The 18,239-nt window shown below is 38.2% G+C and overlaps 3 protein-coding genes across 9 annotated transcripts in view; 2 read left to right on the top strand and 1 right to left on the bottom strand.

Moving 5' to 3' along the window:
* ATG2B (autophagy related 2B) overlaps positions 1-10,386 on the bottom strand; it is a 49,702-nt gene extending 39,316 nt beyond the window's left edge. For 2 of the 3 annotated variants that reach the window (XM_051806422.1, XM_051806423.1), the window contains exons 1-6: positions 9,929-10,386; positions 6,257-6,419; positions 4,268-4,420; positions 3,178-3,280; positions 1,677-1,839; positions 1,029-1,208 (exon numbers count right to left, since the gene is read on the bottom strand). In XM_051806422.1, the coding sequence (XP_051662382.1) occupies positions 1,029-1,208; positions 1,677-1,839; positions 3,178-3,280; positions 4,268-4,420; positions 6,257-6,419; positions 9,929-10,090 (924 nt within the window). In that variant the 5' untranslated portion in view covers positions 10,091-10,386. The remainder of the gene's footprint in view (positions 1-1,028; positions 1,209-1,676; positions 1,840-3,177; positions 3,281-4,267; positions 4,421-6,256; positions 6,420-9,928) is intronic. The other variant, XM_051806421.1, reaches the window with a different exon arrangement.
* On the top strand, positions 9,829-14,445 carry GSKIP (GSK3B interacting protein). Of its 5 annotated transcripts, none has more exons than XM_051806459.1 (3): positions 9,829-10,027; positions 11,646-11,904; positions 12,525-14,445. In XM_051806459.1, the coding sequence occupies exons 2-3, from the start codon at positions 11,647-11,649 to the stop codon at positions 12,684-12,686; spliced, it is 420 nt and encodes a 139-aa protein (XP_051662419.1). In that variant the 5' UTR covers positions 9,829-10,027; position 11,646; the 3' UTR covers positions 12,687-14,445. The 5 variants fall into 5 exon arrangements, with proteins under 5 accessions (XP_051662419.1, XP_051662418.1, XP_051662420.1 ...); XM_051806458.1 differs by having other exon boundaries at positions 9,928-10,042; XM_051806460.1 differs by lacking the exon at positions 9,829-10,027 and adding an exon at positions 10,593-10,705.
* Positions 14,446-14,810: 365 nt separating this feature from the next.
* AK7 (adenylate kinase 7) overlaps positions 14,811-18,239 on the top strand; it is a 28,183-nt gene continuing 24,754 nt past the window's right edge. Inside the window, exons 1-4 of the mRNA XM_051806437.1 lie at positions 14,811-15,134; positions 15,738-15,917; positions 16,983-17,091; positions 18,053-18,147. Of these exons, the coding sequence (XP_051662397.1) occupies positions 14,826-15,134; positions 15,738-15,917; positions 16,983-17,091; positions 18,053-18,147 (693 nt within the window). The 5' untranslated portion in view covers positions 14,811-14,825. The remainder of the gene's footprint in view (positions 15,135-15,737; positions 15,918-16,982; positions 17,092-18,052; positions 18,148-18,239) is intronic.

The raw sequence follows: 18,239 nt of genomic DNA, 5'->3' as shown, positions 1-18,239 counted from the left end.
TCTGGATATCAATTAATTTAAGGGTGTTAACTGCATTAACTATTCATGCTTTTGAAATAGCCAGCATTTTTCTACTTCACACCAAACGAAATTTTATTTAACTTTTCAAGGCCCCTTCTTAACTGAATTAACAAGAAAAGTTAAAGATTGACTAGAAATTGCTGGACATAAAAAAAACTTTTCTACTCCAGTAGAAACCTTATGCTTTCTATGAAATATAGTATGGTATACAAGACAGGTCAATAGCCAGTGTTAAATTTGGAGACAAGGGGAATATATTTACACAACTTTACTTATATACTCACACTTTTTTAGGAAAATAGGGCTTTATTTTCAACTGCTTTGCTTCCTGCATCTTTATGTAAAATAAATATTACATTTATATAAATATAAATTTTTAGTATTTCATTATGGCATTATTATTTGATTTACTGTAGATTTGAATATAAAAATTCACAAGTAGAAGTGTTCATGTTAGTTTTATAATGCTGCAAGTCTGAAATTATTTAACCTAATTAATCATTTACAGTTTACTTGTAATTGTTGAAGAGAATGACACCCTTTTAAAATCAAAGTGATTTTAATCAACCACCAGTTACACATTCCACACATACGTAGGCAAATCAGTCATAGTGCTACAAGAAAAAAGGACAAATGGATAGTAGCGGGAGTTTCATGAAAACAAAATAATTTTCTCAGAAGTAACTCAAATACATAAATTCATAGAATGGAATCAGAGAATCATTAAGGTTGGATCATCAAGATCAACCTTCAACTGAATACCACTCTGCCCACTAAAACATATCGAAGCACCACATCTACTTGTTTTGTTGAACACTTAAATTCAGTCTCTTTCTAACATACAGAAATTCTCCTTTAATGGATTTCAGTTTGAATATACAGAATATACAAGAAACTAAGTGCATTCTGCTCCCTTGAGAATCTTACCAATTTCTGGATGTAGTATAAAAAAAAAAAAATTCTACAGAACTATTAATTTAGTTAAAGACCAGGAAAGCATGACTAACCTTAGCTCCAGGAAGTACTTCATTTTGCTTTAATGTTAGGCTCAACTCCATTCTACCAATCAGCTTACAGATCTGGACAGGGTCAGAAGGAGTAATTTCTGGCAAGTTTCTTGTTAATTGGGGATGTGGCTCATAAATGATTTTTGGATTCCAGCTAGGTGAAAGCTTTGGTTCAGTTGCCTTAAAACGTTACAGAGAAAAGAATAAGAATGTACCCCATTTCTTAAGGAAAAAAAAAAAGAAGCATTTCAAATAAGCATATCACACAAATAATCATTTTACATAACTATAAATATGATAATGGCATTGAAAACATGTACTGATAACTGTGAAAAAAACAAAGCATGTAAAATGTGAAGCCTTAGGCCTTTGCAAAAAAGAGGAGCAAGTTTCCACAGAACAGTGAATTGTAGAGTACTTCTTAAGTTGCAACCAGATTCCAATACAATATGTCCTAAACTTTACTCAGTCCTAAAGTCTCCATTTCCTTCCCCCTCCTCAAATCAACAGCAATTGATTATAAAACTTATCAAACATAGATTCAAGTAAAAGTTCAACTCTCGAATCCTTTAGAATTAACCTAGTACATTAGTGTAACAATATATTCTTTCATCAGTTTACACCCTCATATAACGTATTTAATTTTACCAGCTGTGTAGCTGAACACACTGGGGAGGACTTTGCTGATGCAGGAAACTCATCCCAGAAGAAAGAGACACCTGAGAGCTGCAGTAACTTGTGAGCAAAAGCCGTGGGCTGATGTACATTAATTCCAGAGCACTCATCTGCAGTTTCATCACAGTACATAGTTCTGAGAGACAAAAGAAAGGAAATAAAGATGGTGGGTGCCTACAAATTGGGCTCCTTAGCCTTTAAGTTTGTACATGCTCTCTCTCTTCATACTATTTACTGTCACAAATGGAAAATCCACCACTCTCTGGGAATGGGTGGAAACCTTAAATTTTCTATGGAACACCACAGGAAAATTGAGACATGCTTCCACTGCAAACATACCCCAGTGTATTATCCTAGTCCCTACATCTAATCTGATCAGAAGGTGAAGGAGTCTGCCCAATGCTTCTAAACTTATCTTTCCATCAGGACACACACAATTCTTCCTTCAGAATCTTAACTTTTTAAAACTCTGCCATCTAATACTTTTCTGTTGTCTAATAGCACTACTTGAAAGTAACATTCTGTCAAAATGAAAGTTGAAAATTGAGAGAATATGCTACAATCCTGTAGAATTTCTATGATGTTGAATTTCTTATGAGACAGTATAAACAGTCAACTCTTAGAAGATGCAAGTCTACACATGATGGTATTTGCAGTGTAAAAATATACATACTTTTCCATAAATAAATGCTATCAAACGTCAAAACAACACATTATTTAACAGTTTGTTTCAATATAGTTTTTAAATCACAAAAGGTTTGTTCTGGAAATGGACTTCCATTAGAAAAATAATCACAATTGATTATTAATCTTTCCTGAACTGAGTTTAACAACCTGAAGCTTTCAAATGTTTAAAACCAAATATACTTCATTAGCAACTCTCAGTAAGCATCAGTTTTATCTGGTACTGATCTCAGTACTTTGCAAAAAAGTATGATTACACTCTCCTATAGGTTAAAAAAAATCTACTTTAATAATGTGTAGAGTATTCTAAGCTCAAAATAATTACAGAAGTCACGTGGGCTCTTTTGAAAGCTCACAAAGGACCTAAACTCTTTCTGTTTGTTTGGGGTTTTTTCCCCAGGAGTGTACCTTACTTTCTGAAAAGATCTGAAGTGTCTTACTCAAAAGGGTTGGTCTCTTTTCTAAACTGAAGAGATGGCCCAATTTGCCAGCAATCTACACAAAACTGTTGAACACCTAAGAAATGGTATTCATTAACTGTGGAAGTTGATGAACACTTTTATTTGGGAAAATAACCCAGAACTCTTCTAATTCGATGGTTGAATAACCTTAGTGTAAAGATGTTAAGTGGAAACTGAGTGGAGAAAATGCTCCACTCAGAAGAGGTACTCAAGAGCTAGTGTCTAACTGTATACTAAGAATGTGTGCATGAATGAAACGTATTCTGCAAGAAATGGCAAAAAGTGCCTTAGGAAAAAAAAATCTACAGATTAAAGAAAAAAATGTTTACCTTTCAATTCTGACTTCAAGTGCAGTTCCACTTTTTGAGTTCTCTGGCACATGTTCTATTCGCAAAACAGTATCTAAAAAGGTAACTTTCACTCTTCTTAGAACTTAAAAGATAAAACAAAAAAATACAGTGTAGGCAATTAAGTCAAGTTACTTAACAAATACTTTTGTAATTAACTCTATTAAACGGTCTTTCATTTTGTTTGAGTTCTCGGCCTTTATTTCAGTGGAAATAATCAATTGAATTTAACAATGTAACAAGACACCAAGAGACAATGGTAACTCCTACTAAATGTCCAATATGTACATCCATACTGTACAACTGGTCTTTAAGGCTTGGATATTTGAGTAAGTGACAGCTCAAACCAAGTTGTTCTGTATCTCAGTGTGGATGATCCTCAAAGAAAGTATCTGCTTCATTGTGCACCATGTCTGAACTCCTAAACCTTGGGCAGCACCACACTGCTTGGACTGAATAATTCCATTTCTAGAATGAACATTTCCCTTAGCTCACACTTTTCAGCACTAAGTTCCCCACCACATACTGTGGTCATAAGGCCTTATTTTCTTCCATTTAAAAAAAACACCCCCAACAAAAAAACAAGATTTCTGAAGTACTTCTATCAACATGGTGTGATTATGGCATGATATATCATAACAGGTCAGCTTTGCATAAAAACAGCTGAAAAAGCATTCTCCATTTCTCCCTCAACAGCATCACTACTAACAATCTAACTTTGTGTGATGAATTAAACTGGCATCTCCAAAACTAAGGCATCTCACCAATCACTCAGGTGCAGATTCAGCTGGATTTATTCTGGTGAAAACACCAACTTGCCCTGAAACAGGGTTCATTCTGTCCACTGAAGGAAGCATACAAATATTTTAGTAAGTAAATAGGGCATTTTTTCTCTGCTTCAAAAGCAAGATCAGCTGTCCTCCTTTCCTCTTTAAATTTTACAAGTAATGCTAACAAATGAAAATTTGTCAGATAAGTTATGGCAATTGAGATGCCATTTTGTAAAACCAAGACACAAAATAAACCAATTTAATCTCAGATGTTAATTCAGATTTCAGTAATTAATTCATACCTGTTTCAATAGTTTCTGCAAATTTCTCAAGTCCTTCAAAAGGCTGGGACCCTTCTCCTTGTTCATCTGTCAGTTTTTGGCTAAGACACTCTTTTGCAAGCTGCATACTACTGGTCATAAAACTTGACCAATACATAGGCTCAGAACCAGATGCTGTGGAGTAAAAGAAGTCTTAATAAATTTGACTGTAAACATTATGAAACTATAAACACAAAACAAAGTAATACATTTGGTACACCCAGGAAAGAATTTCAACAGTTTAGTGAGAAGTCATACTTAAAAACAAATTTAGTTACAATCTCTCTTTACAGACTTTACTATTTTAAAATTATTTTAATCTACTTAGATTGCATTGATAAGATTCTGGTATTTGAAAACTCATTATAAATAAGAGGAAACCAAATAATTAACACCATGACCAATCTTTAGCACTGGTTTAAGTGAATAATTTCTGGAGTTCTTTCACTATATTGGTATGCTTTTGCAGGCATAATTGGCAAAATTAAATAAATCCTATTTTTAAGAATTATTTCAAGGTTTCTTATTCCATCTGAAACATATCCTACATGAAGAAAGACTAAACAAGGTTTAAGATGTTATCTTAGCATATTAGAAAACGTTTTAAATGACTAACATAGACCTGATACAGTAAGGAGAACATAATAAAATCATAGAGCATGGCAGGTATTAAGCTGAACAAGTTTTCATCAGCCAGATTAATTTAATTGACAGTTCATTCCTACCAGTTAATGCCAAGCCCACTGTGAGCAAATACTATAAAAATAGATTAGAAAAGTTAATCAAATTCAACTAAAACGCTCTAGTGTAGGCAGAAAAAAGTAAAACTAGCACAAATACAAACAGGTTAAACAGGCAAAACATTTCAGTCTAGCATTCAGGTCTGGAAACATCCATGAGGCTATAGATGTGTGATAAAACCAGCTCTGTGGGGGTTTTTCTACACTGTTTATTCTAAAGCACAGTGCATTGAAGAGAACTAAATGGATGCAAGTGAACAAATAAAAAGTTTCCTCCTAATGCTATCATTCTCTTAAAGCAGTAATCTTACATCAGAAAGTAAGATAGCTCAAAACTTAATTCCAGTTAAACAACTAAGGATGAAATTCAGAGTATATATATGCAAGTAAGTTATTTAAGGTAACTTGCAACAGATGAAAAATAGGTTTTATGCACGAAAACTTATCAACGTATCAAGAAACGTATCAAGAAAACTTCTTCATGATACGTTTAAAGAAATGTTTTATTCCATCTTCTCCACACTATAAAAAGGAAAATAAACTAAAATTCTTCAGACAACCAAGCTACAATTTTCACACATTAAGTGCTCCACACATGCTACAACAACACATCTTAGCAGAATTTATGGAGTTTTGGTGACCAGTGAAAATTTATCACTAGATCAGTTAGATTCATCTGGATACAGACAAGTTAGAACTCAGCCAATCCTCTCAGCATCAGATTACATAAAGGTAAGTATTTAGAGTACTTAAAAGTCATTATTTAAGACTGCGATAGCAATTAAATTGCATTAGTTGTTCTCCAAATACACAAGAAGAGGCATCTTTTACCCTAAAGTAGCCAAAGAAAGCCAGAACCTCTCTGTAGCCCCCCTTCATGGTTACTATGGTATTATCCTACTGCCAGCTACCAATGCTGACTAACAGCATTTGGCACACAACACCCAAAACCGACAGCTAATCAAAACTCCTTTCCACACAGTATTGGAAGAGATACAACAGTAAGAGCATTTTATCATTTTAAGCTATTTAACAGAACAACAATTAATTGAGTTGACAACCAATTGATGAACACCTGATAGTTTCTTTTTTTTATTACATTCTCTAACATTAATGTATGTAAACTAAATGGCATTTTAAAAAAGGCAAAGACTGACTAAAGCAAGAGTAGCCTTTTGACTCTGAAAAACTGTAAAGAATCTCCTTTTCTAAAATGAAAAAATAAGCATACCCAGTCTTGGTCTCGGCCTGAAGACCATCTCTAATCCTTTTACTTCCAATGCACAGTTATCCTGTAGCAATGACCCCCATGGAACAGATAAAGAAATTGATTGGATAAATCCATCTGTGACTTCCAGAGGTGCATCTGCAGACTCCAGAATCTCATTAAGACACTAGAAGAGAACAAAAAAAAAAGTTTTTAAAAATCATCTCCATAATTATGCATCTAACTAATAAAACACTTAGAGACTACCAGAAAATGAATTATACTCAGAAGGACAAAAAATGGTCACTTTCAAGTATTTCAATTCCACTGCAATTTGTTTCACATTAATTACCCAGCTTTCAGCATAACACAGATTGCTCTGTGGTAGCTGTATAATCTGTATTTTTGGCTATTCAAAAAAAATATCTGCTAACTTACTCTTATAAATACTACAGTACTAACAAAAGTAAATCTATTCTTTCTTTGGCAGTACTTGAAAAAACTGAAAACAGGCTGACAGTAAAAGTACAAAAAGTACCTAAACTCCTAGTGACAGGAGTATTTCATAGCATGTATCTTCAGTGTAATGTTCATTTTCGATTTCTCTGTGACACTAGATCAATAGAACCAAACAATCACTTCCTGCTGTGTAACATACTTGCCATTTCTAAATCATATCTTTATAGCAAAATGCTACAATCAAGTTGCCCTTAGTACTGTACTAGCTCTGAAGTAGTAACTTCAGATTTTTAAATCTTCCACAATTCTCAGAAAAGACTCCCTTGTTGCATTATATAGGTTTTATTACATCCATACAGACGAAACATATTCTTCTCATTTACGTTAAAAAAAAAAGTGAATCCCTGTTTGTGCCCTGCCTCAAAAATGTAGTTAAAACTGAAGTTATGGAACAAGAACTAGCGAGGCTGCTTTAATGAAACAAAAAACAATCTAAATCACATATCAAATTTGGTGAGTGCAACTTTCCAATATAAACAAGACCCTACTAAAGACTGTGGTTGTAATAACAGGACATAATCTCCAAATGGCAAGAAAAAGTGTGGGTTTGACCTTCCTGTGTTGAACAAGGCTGCTGATTTTACCTGAGAAAATGCATAAATTCAACATCAAAATTTTGGGAAAAAATAAAAGTTGTTTTTAAAAGTTGTTTTCCATTTTAATCATATTTAAAATGTTCCAATTATATAGAATAACTTAAAAATAAACAAAATAAGTTTTCAGAAAATTACATTTTTCACTTTTATGTCACCAGGTGCAAGTTTCCCATCATGTTAACTTGTTGCTTTGCTTATGCTTAATAACTTTGCTTTTGGAATCTTGTTTGCCTTGCATGTTCAGCTTTTCTAGTTTCTGTTCCAAAGTCCACTCAGGACAGCAGGAAAAGACATCAACTTTAAAGAAACAGAACCTGAACAGTCCTATCGCAAAATTATTTAGGAATCAAACAATCAGTTAAGATTCAGTGACATAAAAGCTTTATTTTGAACTCAAGTATAAAAGTTCAAATATAATTGAACTTAAACATAAGAATTATACGTGTGGTAACAGCCTGAGATAGGCAAAAACAAAATTTCAAATGAAAACTATATTTTAAAATATCACAGGTTCATTTAAATTACTTGAACCTTTATAAAGTACTTTGCTATCGCAGGAATTAAGCTAGCTACTATATTTTGAATAAGTCTGACTGAGATGTGCTTTTACTACCAATGTACATGGTGATAAAAATAAGGGTATTTTAATACATTGTTTATTATTTTCAAACAGAAATTTACTATCTATAAGCAAAAAAAATGAAGCATTCTTGAGCTAAATTGCTTCATAAACAGACCAGTTGTTCCTAGAAAGCAGCAATTAGAGCATTTCAAGTGAAATTTTAAAACTGAAGCACAGCCTTCATGACAGGACTCGTTTCCACATAACTGACCAAAAGTCTCCAGCTAGAAATCACAGCAGCACTAGTGATATACAGCAAAAGTGCTATTTGATGTATATTAAAATTCAACCACAAACATTACGCATTACATTTTGATTTTTCTAAACAGTCCAGGTCCCAAAAGGCAAAGGCATTACATTAATAGCCCCGGGTATTCCTACATACCTCTACAATCTATAAACACATACAATGTTGGCTAAAGTATCTACAATACTAAGATGAACAGAAGTATCCACAAAAATGGATACCATGTAAAAATGTAGTCATCGAGGTGATTCATTGAGCACAAGGTTACAATGACTAGGGGGAAAAAAGAGGTGTAGTACTTCCGCGACATCTGTTTTTGCAATCTGTCATACACGAGAAAGTCACGTGCAGGGAACCTCAAACATGTCATTGTTTACAAGTGGAACAGAAAAATGCTGATCCACAAACGGGGAAAATCACCTAAGCATTACTGTATATTCATTTAATCACTGTGTATACGTAAAGAACTGCATATTTACTACCGGCCCGTAACTGCTGCTGTTACAAAGTATTTACATTTTAAATAATATCACTTTGACTCGCAAAGAGTGCTCTACACCCACTAGAGGGCATAACAATTCAATTAAAGCGACCAGCCTTACTGTAAGCCTGACACAGAAAACAAGCTGCAGACACAGCTAAAAAATAAATGAACAAACAAGCAAACAACAAACACTGGTACCATTGAGCATTTCTGCAAACGTCTGTCTCCTACCACTTTCCAACATATTTTCACACGAACAATTGGAAAGGCGTTATTTGAAAACATCATAAATTCACAAGTATTTTAAAATGTACCCAGCACGGCCTAATAGCAGTATATAGTCTAGTAAAAATGCATTTTGGAAAAACTTAGTAAGCCAAAGTACCTAGTTCATGATCAGTGCTACCCTGGAAGTCAACGACTGACTCACTGCAGTGCTTAAGGCTCCTCACGACAGACACTTGACTGACAGGTAGAATTCAGTAACATTGGCAATTAAACCAAGAAACTTTACGAATTATTACAAACACAGTAATCCAAAGGTCTGTGTCTACAGTACACTAGAAGTGTGCATACGTGTGCATAGGCACATACTTATACAAAAACATATGTGCCAGCACTGAAAAATAAAAGCCTCAGCTGGTTCAAAGTGTGACAGCCCACCTGCTAAACTCCAGCTAAAACCAGCTTTCCATTTATCAACAAGTACTTTCAGTATTACAAGACTAGGGGACAATTTTTAGAGATCTACATGGACTAAGCTCAGCATAACACGATAATTAAGAACCACGATGTCCCCAAGATGAAGAAAAAGTATAGATGCCACAGGGATTACTTCATGTTTTTACCATCTCTAGTAGCCAGCAAAAATGCTCTTCAGTAAGTACATCACTGAATTCTCGTAGTTTTGGCTACACTAACTCCTTCTCCCTGAAATACCAGCAACTATTGCCTTCTTTTAGTTTTTGTTTCCTTTCTCATATTAAAAATTACGCAATCAAAGCATGGCTAGAAAAATATATCTGTAATAAATGCACAGATTTTTCTTTTTCTAGATGCTAGCACATCAGCGAAGAGTTCCATGGATGAAATGCTAATTACGGCTATAACTTTTTACATAAAGGAGGCTGGGTATTGAAAATAAAGTGGGTGGCAGCCGGGGGCAGGGAATCAGCTGGTCCCTCAGATGCAGTAGAAGCCGAGGGGGTGAAGCGCCGGCATCTCTTACCCACTTATCCAGAGGGACCTGCGTCAAGGAGCCGGTGCCCTGGTAGAGATCCAGGCTGAGCTGTTCCAAGCTGAGCTTCTCCTGCAAGAAGTGGCCCAGGTACCTCTGCAGCAGGTACCTGCAGGCTCTCTTCTTGATGGACTCCGAGAAAGGCCACGGCATGGCGGCGGCGCGCCGGGGGCCGCAGGGCCGGGCGGCGGGACGGGGCTGGGGCCGGGCGGAGAGCAGAGGTGCGAGGGAGGCGAGCGGGAGCCGCCGGGCCCGGCCTCGCCCCTCGGCGCGGGCTACCGCGGGGGTTCCGCTTCCAGGCGGCGCCCCCGCCGCCCCTCACGGCCCGGCGGGGCGGCACTGCCCGCCCTCAGGGCGAAGAGACGCTGACAGGCGGCTCCATCCTCACTCGGACACCGCCGCCATCTTTTCGGCGGCCGCGGGCGCGGAGGGGCCGCTGCAGCCGCGCTGCGCGGAGCGGGGAAGGGGCCGCGGTCCGGCGGCCGGACGGGCAGCGCCCTCCGTGTCAGCTCTGCGCCGCCGGCGAGGGCGGCCGGGCCGATCGGGGCTGTTTGTCTCCTGCCGCCCGGCTCCCCCCGCCGCCAGCGGCTCCGTGACGTGCGGGAAGTGGCGTCGGGAGCGGAGGAGGCGGGGGCGGAAGCAGCCGCGGAGGGGGTGGCGGGGCCGGGGGAGTCGCGCCGGCAGTGGCGCCGGGGCCGCCTGTGCGGGGAGCGGCCCGGGAAGCGGCGGAGCGGGCGCTGCGCTACGCGGGGCGGAGCGGAGCGGAGGGTGCGTCCAGAGCCTGCGGGGTCGGGCGGCGGGGCCTCGGCCGCCCGCCGGCGCTGGTGGGTGCGCTCCGGGGCGCGGTCCGTGGGCGCGGGAGGCTGCGCGGCTCGGGGTCCAGCTCCCCTGTTGCTTTCAGCCTCTTGGGAATTTGTTTGTAGGTCCGAGGTGGGGTTTGGCAGGAAGTGATGGATCTCGTGGAGTGACTGTCTGACGTGTTGCGGATCGGCGATTGGCAGCCCCCATTCCCTCCTGGCTGCAGGGCTCGGCTACCAGAGCTCTCAGGACAGCGTCCCAAGGGGCTCTTTCCCTGCTGCTTCAGGCAGGTTCCCTACGGGTGTCCGCTGAGGCCTCACGGCCACACTGGTACCCGAGAGGCCACTGCGGTAACCGCTGGGTCTGACCCTTCTTGGTATTACTTGCCCTCTAGGAGCTCATGTCTCTGAAATGTATCGACAGCTGTGCATAAAAGATGACCAAGAGCATTAGTCTTTAGTGACTGTAAACAAAAAGCTCCTGTTAATGTCTTTTTAGTCACCGATAATCCATTTAGGTCACAGACTTTTTAAAGTCTTCCTTAAATTCACCAGCAGTAGGTTTTTATTTTCTACTGCTATTGATTTCAGTTTTTTGAGCCATGACTTGTCTTCCTTCTGCATTCTGGATCAGCAAAGGGCAGAATTAATGACTGCTGAATCATAACACTCTTATACAACAGAATGCGGGTTAACTTGCCGAAGAAAAACTAACTTCAGAGAAACTGATATCACTTCTATATGCTCATGTAACCTTCTTCAACACTTGTCCTCAATGTCTCGGTTTTGAATTCTCTAGGCTGTCATTGAGATTTCATATGTCTGCTTAAAATGTATCTTGTGTTTTATGGCCTAAATATATATTGAGTGTAACGGTGTAATAAATCTCAAATAAATGTTTCCGTATGCAGAATGGAGACTGATTGCAATCCTATGGAGTTGCCCAATAATACAGGATTTGAAGAGGATTCTGATTATACAGACTTTGAAGGAACAGAAGTGAAAGATATGAGACTTGAAGCTGAAGCTGTTGTGAATGATGTTTTGTTCGCAGTCAGCAACATGTTTGTCTCAAAAACCCTTCCCTGTGCAGAGGATGTGGCATATATCAATGTGGAAACCAGAGAAAGGAACAGGTACTGCTTGGAGCTCACTGAAGCAGGACTCAGGGTAAACTAATTTATTTATAATTTCTTAAGCTTTGTTTTGAACAATGAACATGTTCAAAAGGTGCCTAGAAAAATACTTCACTGACACCAAAAAAGCATACATATTGCTCTTATACTTTTATGAAGCCTGTTCTACATGTTTTCTCCTAGAAGAGAGTACTTTAACTAGTTACTTCCAACAAAGCAAGAAGGGATATTAATGAATGACCAGGCATTTATTTGAGACACTAAATGATGAAGATTGAAGCAGAAATTTATTATAGTTGTGTCAATCTTTGGTTTTCTTGGGTACCCAAAGCAGTCAATAATGCAGCATCTATACAATTCCTTTTTGCACCATTTGTATTTTTTGTGCAAACATGTGGACACGAGACTTCTTTTCAAAAACCATAATGATATATTTTGCTAATATTCTGAATTTTGGACAAAAGTTATTTGAAATTGCCTTAGATGCTGTATTACTATTAAGCTCCATGGTAGAAAGTACAGACTGCGATTTAAATCCGGTATCTCTTGTTCTCGCATTACTGTACTACCCTGACTGGCAAAGTTAAATGTTGTGATACTAGTTGCAAGGTGATCATAACCACAGAAATTTAACTACCCATTTCTTTGTTGCAGGTAGTAGCTTATGATTTTGATCAGACTGATGACAGACTGCAAACTCCATACCATGAAACTGTCTATTCCTTATTGGACTCTCTCAGCCCTGCGTATCGAGAGGTGTTTGGAAATGCATTACTACAAAGACTAGAAGCTTTGAAGAAAGAAAGTCAGTCATGATTTACCCACATATGAGGAAGATTTAGTGCCAGAAAGAATTCTTGGTATGAAGCACTTAGGTCTTCCTTACAAACATCTTAAGCTTCATTTCTTGCATTAAGGTCTAATTCATACTAGTATATTATTATATAACATCTATATGTTATAGCAAATATACTATATAACATTTTGCTACCGTGGATTTGCTTATGTCACAATACTATTAAAAGCTACTTTGATAAATAACATAAAAAATTCTCAATTTTACTTTTAGTTGTAAGTGAGCAAGTAAGTTGCATCTTACAACATTCAGAAACTTTGGTCTTTTCAAGGTGTTACTGTTCAAAACTAAAAACAATAGAGACTGAATGTTATATATACAAGTAGTAATTTTTTGTGTGTGTGCTTACTGAAAATTTTCATATCTGCTTTTTAAAATAGAAGCTTACTACTTGCTGTACCTGATTAATGAAAAAAATAGTTGAGAAAACTACTGTTCTGCAAAGAGTTTCAGCTTGATTTGCTGTACATAAATCCGAAAATTCTCAGCTTTGGTAACAAGAAAGATAGTTCTTTAACAGTTGAGCATTGCTTATATAGTGGCAGTATCTGAGTTAAAAGCAAGGCTCAGCATGAATTGATCTGCCCTTGTCTATGGCAACCAGCAAGCTCCAAATAATACATGAGATATACTACTAATATATGAATGTATTTTCTGAATCACAAATGATTAAGCACAGAATTAATGGGCTACACATTTCCTAAAGATGATGTTATATATGCTATATATATGTACATGTATGCTATATTGCATCTGTTTGGGAGGCTTGGAAGGCATTTTAGCCTGTTTACTATTTTGAATGTGTGTTTACATGATGTACAGGATATACCCAAGAATATTTTTGCTTCAGCCTTTACTTTCTATAATACAGTACTTTGGTACTCCCAATTCTCACATTTTCTCCCTCAATTGTACAGCGTCCCCTCCTAATGAATACTAAGTAAGCGCTGTAATGATGATTGCATTGTATTGGTTTGAAACCAAAGGCTGTATGAAATTTGCTAAGACTAATACAAACTGGAAGATATAACTTGTATTTTCTACTTAAAAACCGGTACACTTCTCTTTATAAATCTATTGTTCTGCTATAACTTTTCAAGTACGTACTGAATCGTAGACTTTTTAAAAATTACAATTGGGTAGAAATGCCTGTGCAGTTGAAATGATGTTCTGTGACGTTCATACTTTTTGTATTCTTCTATTATTCCATATTTGTGTATCTTTATTTAAACAATCCTGCCGTTATTCTTCTATGCTTTTATGACAAGTAAATGCAGTAGCTTTTTTGGAGCCACATTTAGGGGTATATCAGTTCTCACAGATTCCAGTGACTTCAGTAGAGCTATATTGACTTCTACCTGCTATGGGTTAGTCATATGGATCAGAGAATCCTAGTAGACCTTTTGTAATGGCTTTGGGTTAGCGATGTACAACTGAAAAGACAACTGTAATTTTTGCTTCTGTTTTCAAGAGCTTAATTTCATGATTATTATCTTTTTGTGTTGAAACTTCTGATACTCATCCTCTGCCCTAGGGTATGCTTTCCTGCTCCAAAAATTGTTCATAGGCTCTTTTTTGCACACAGGTCTGTGGCACGTGGTTAGTCCTCTGTGAGGAGAATGTACTTTAGCAAATTTATATTTGAATATTTTTCCTTGCAACTAATTTACTTGTTCAATTTCAATGACTAAAGAATTAAACAAATGCACCAGTGTGTTGTAGTTTTCTTGTGGGGGGTGGAGCTACTGGAAAGGGAGGAGTGAACAGCTGAAGTCATCATGCCCTTAGAAAAATCTTAAATATCAAATAGTTGTCAAATATTTGGAAAACATTGGCTGCAAACTTGTATCTGCTGAAATTTTGTCCTGAAAAAACAAGGTAGGTGATTGTAAAGAGGGATTTGGAAAGGGAGTTAGAAATCCAAGTGGAAAAACGCCAAACTAAATGTTGCATTGCTAAGTTTTGTTTTGGAGGTTTTTTCTGGGGAGGGTTGGCGTCTTTAGACTGCTTTGTCATTTTGTGTGTTTTTTATAAATATAATACTTTCAAAACGGGCATTTTGTAGGTGTTAACAGAAGAAACTTGTGTGGTTTCTTAAAATGCGTTGCAGTGCTAACCCAGAAGTGGGACAGCCGTGTCATTCCACCGTGTCTGGGTTACTGAAGATGAGTGAAAAGGCTTTTTTGTCCCTGTCCTTGGGCGCTGCTGCCTCTGTGGCGGGAGCTGCCCTCAGCCCGTGTCTGCACTGCCCGGGCCCCTCAGTCGGTGTCACTGCGCAGCCGCCGCCGGTCGCGCGGCAACGGGCCGCGTCCCCCGGGCCACCCGTGGCGATGGCGGCGGGGCCGGCTCAGGGCCGCCGCGTCTTCCTCAACCACCTCGACTCCTACTGCGGCCGCACCATCGGCGAGGTGACCGCGAGGCCGGCCCGCCGCTGCTCCCGGCCGCGGCTTCTTGGTGCCTGAGGAGTCCACTGCCCTTCTACCCGCCCTCGGCCGGTAGCGCGGCAGGGAGCCGCGGCTGGTCCCCGAGGAGCTCGACCGGGCGGGCGTCTGGATCACCCAAAATAGCTGCTGAGGAGAGGGACCGGGGCAAGAAGGGGTTAAGATAACGAGGATTAAAAATAGTCGTTAAGAGTAGGAGGTGTGAGCAGAGCCGGTCGGGAGAGCTCAGGCAGCAGCTGGTCACTGTTGGGGGAGATAACTAGAGACGACTGACAACCCTCTGAGGGAGCCCCTGCCTGGGAGGAGCCGGGTGCGGAGCAGAGGCATCCAGGGACTCGCCAGCACCTTCGGCATTGAGGCGTAGGACACAAGTGAAGACAAAACATTGCAGCCGAGGCTGAGCAGTCCCTAGCGTTTTCCTGCTCAAAGCGAAGCTATGTCCTGAACCGCTTTACCAACAGCAGGATCAGGGTTAGACAGACCGTGCTTGGTGTCTTCTCAAGATCACGAGAAGCTGTGTAGGGCTCGATAGATATTTGCATACAAATCGTGTGTCTTGTATATTTGCAGTATTTGTCCAGCTGTGTTGTTGGGGCGACGCTTGCAAAGGAAGAGGAGGAAGAGGAGGAAGATGAAGAAGAGGAGGAAGCTGTTGAGGTTCCTAGTAACCCAGAGGAAGTCTATGAAATAGTGGGTACTCTTTCTAAACCAGGGAGTACAAAACCACGTTTTGCACAGGAAACATATGCAGTAAGTAGGAGTTTTATTTCAGATTGCCATTAGACAGCATTAGACATATTGCAAGTCATGTAAAATGACCCACACCAATGAAATGGTCCTTTGTTCCTGCTGGAAGCTGTATATGTCTATTATTCCTTCTGCTTCCTGCACACTCTCCATTTTTCTCTCTTCTAGGTCTGATACAGCAAACAGTAAAAGGAAGGAACTCAGACTCAAAATAGGTTTTTTTAAAAAGTTATGGGCAGGATATTATCCCTCTTGATGATTCATAGATCTGCTTTCTTTTTCCCTCCAAGTGTATTTCTCATCTTCTCTGTGTCTTTTATCACCATTTTAAAGGTAGTGGTGCTGGAATCAAAGTGTCCCCCTTAACTGTTCACTGAAATTATGGCTTTCACTAGCAGCTAATTGTGCTGAAAACATACATCTTAGTATGAAGAGGTGTATGTCCAGAGTTTAGTTAGCTAAAGGAGGCTTACTTTTGAGAACATGGTTGCTTATTGCTTGATTAGAATTGTCTCTGTTTCAAACTGCTTAGTATAAATTATTCTTCTTCTTATTGAAGTATCTCTTCAAACATTTGAAAGTTTTGATTCAAATGTCTATACAGCTGAGCTGTTCAATCAGGAAATTATGGGTGGCAGTATTTAATTTTAACCATTGCTTTTGCCCAAAGTGTTTGCTGGGATTGCTCAAGTAATACAGACAATCTTCACTTAACAAAAATTACAGGATGCTATTTTGCAAGGAAATGAACTTTTTTTTATGTTTTCTTCATTCTGCCGACTGATACACGTTTAAAATACCTGTACAAGTAATGGATATTTTTTTATATGGATCCTAAAATACCATTAAATGTCTATATTTTTGAACTATGTTCATGTGTACTCTAAATTAGAAGTCTCACCATTTAATTTACATTTCATCAGCTTCCTTGTATCTGACAGATAACATTTGATAACTGTCTTATGAATTATTCCAACATTGTAGTGTTAGAAAACAACATCCTACCAGAAACTTAAACTTGAAAAGGACTTTTTTTTTTATGACAGAATGTAACTATTTTTCCCTCAGGTCTCTCCTGGAGATGAACTCTTAAATCACTTGCTTGCATGTGAGGTTATTTTATATAATATCACTGAGGATGCAGATCAAATTGAGGAAGCAACGTGGGCTGCTTCTGGTTAGTATAGCTATCAACTGAATAGAAATTTGATTGCTGTACAGCCATCAAAATTTGCCAGAAATGTAATGAAATTATGAGGGATTTATAGCTCACTGTAATACAAAACTGGGTTCCTTGATGGAGAAATGCTGGGTGAATTGTTTGATTAAATAGCAAGGAACCGTGGAACACCCTCTCATGTTTAGAAAGGAGAGAAGCTGTCCTGGTGTGGTCCAACTCTTTAAATGACACATCTGTGTAGGCAGTTATTTCCCTAAATAACTGTCAACCATCGTCTCATCTATTTGCATTGGGAGGTGGGTAGAAAATTTGCTCCTGTGATATTAAAAGAATGTTTGAATATTTTATATAATGATTTCAAGTATATTTTGTCTTAAAAGTCCAATAAAGAAGTACTGCTATCGGTCTTTTGGAAACTTTCTCCCAGTTGTTACATCCAGATTCTAATAAGCACCTGGAATCCTTTTATGGTGACAGTGCAATATTATTCTTTATATGATAGCTATATGTAGTGTATTTGGACAAGAGAATCATTTACATAACAAACAATTCTTTTGTTTGATATTAAAATAAGGAAACTTTACTTGATTCAGTAGCTCTTTTTTTTTTTCTATCGTGAAAAATATACCCTTTTATTTCCTTTCAGTATCTCAGCAGTCAATAAAGATGAATCATTTCCTAGTATAGATTGTCTGGATTTTTCCCCATAATATGTAGCTTTGTGAAGATTATGTTCCCAATATTTTGATTCTTTATTACCATTATTCCTCTATTTCTTGTCATTCCTGATTTATTATCTTTATTTTATATTAACTTAAATAAAGAACATTTGCTTAAAAATACATATCACATAGACTATTAAGATACGAATGTCTATACAGGACCTTTATATAAATGCAAAAATACAGTTTGAATAATGCAGTTTAAAATAAATTAAGTCCTTGCTTTCATTTAACAGCCTTACATAAGGAAATAGAGAATTTTGCAAGACCAAAGTTATTCATCCTCATCTCAACAATAATGACCTGGGCAAATACAAAACCCTCTGACCCTGTAAGTAATATGAAAACATTAAACTTTTTTTAACCAAATATTGCCATTTAATGGAAAATATTTGTCAAAATCAATTAAACAGTCTATTTCAG

The sequence above is a fragment of the Manacus candei genome, unplaced genomic scaffold (assembly GCF_025592945.1).
Source record: "Manacus candei isolate 608988 ecotype Guabito, Panama unplaced genomic scaffold, ASM2559294v1 h1tg000067l, whole genome shotgun sequence".
Lineage (NCBI taxonomy): Eukaryota > Metazoa > Chordata > Aves > Passeriformes > Pipridae > Manacus > Manacus candei.
This window is presented reverse-complemented; position numbering and strand designations above follow the sequence as displayed.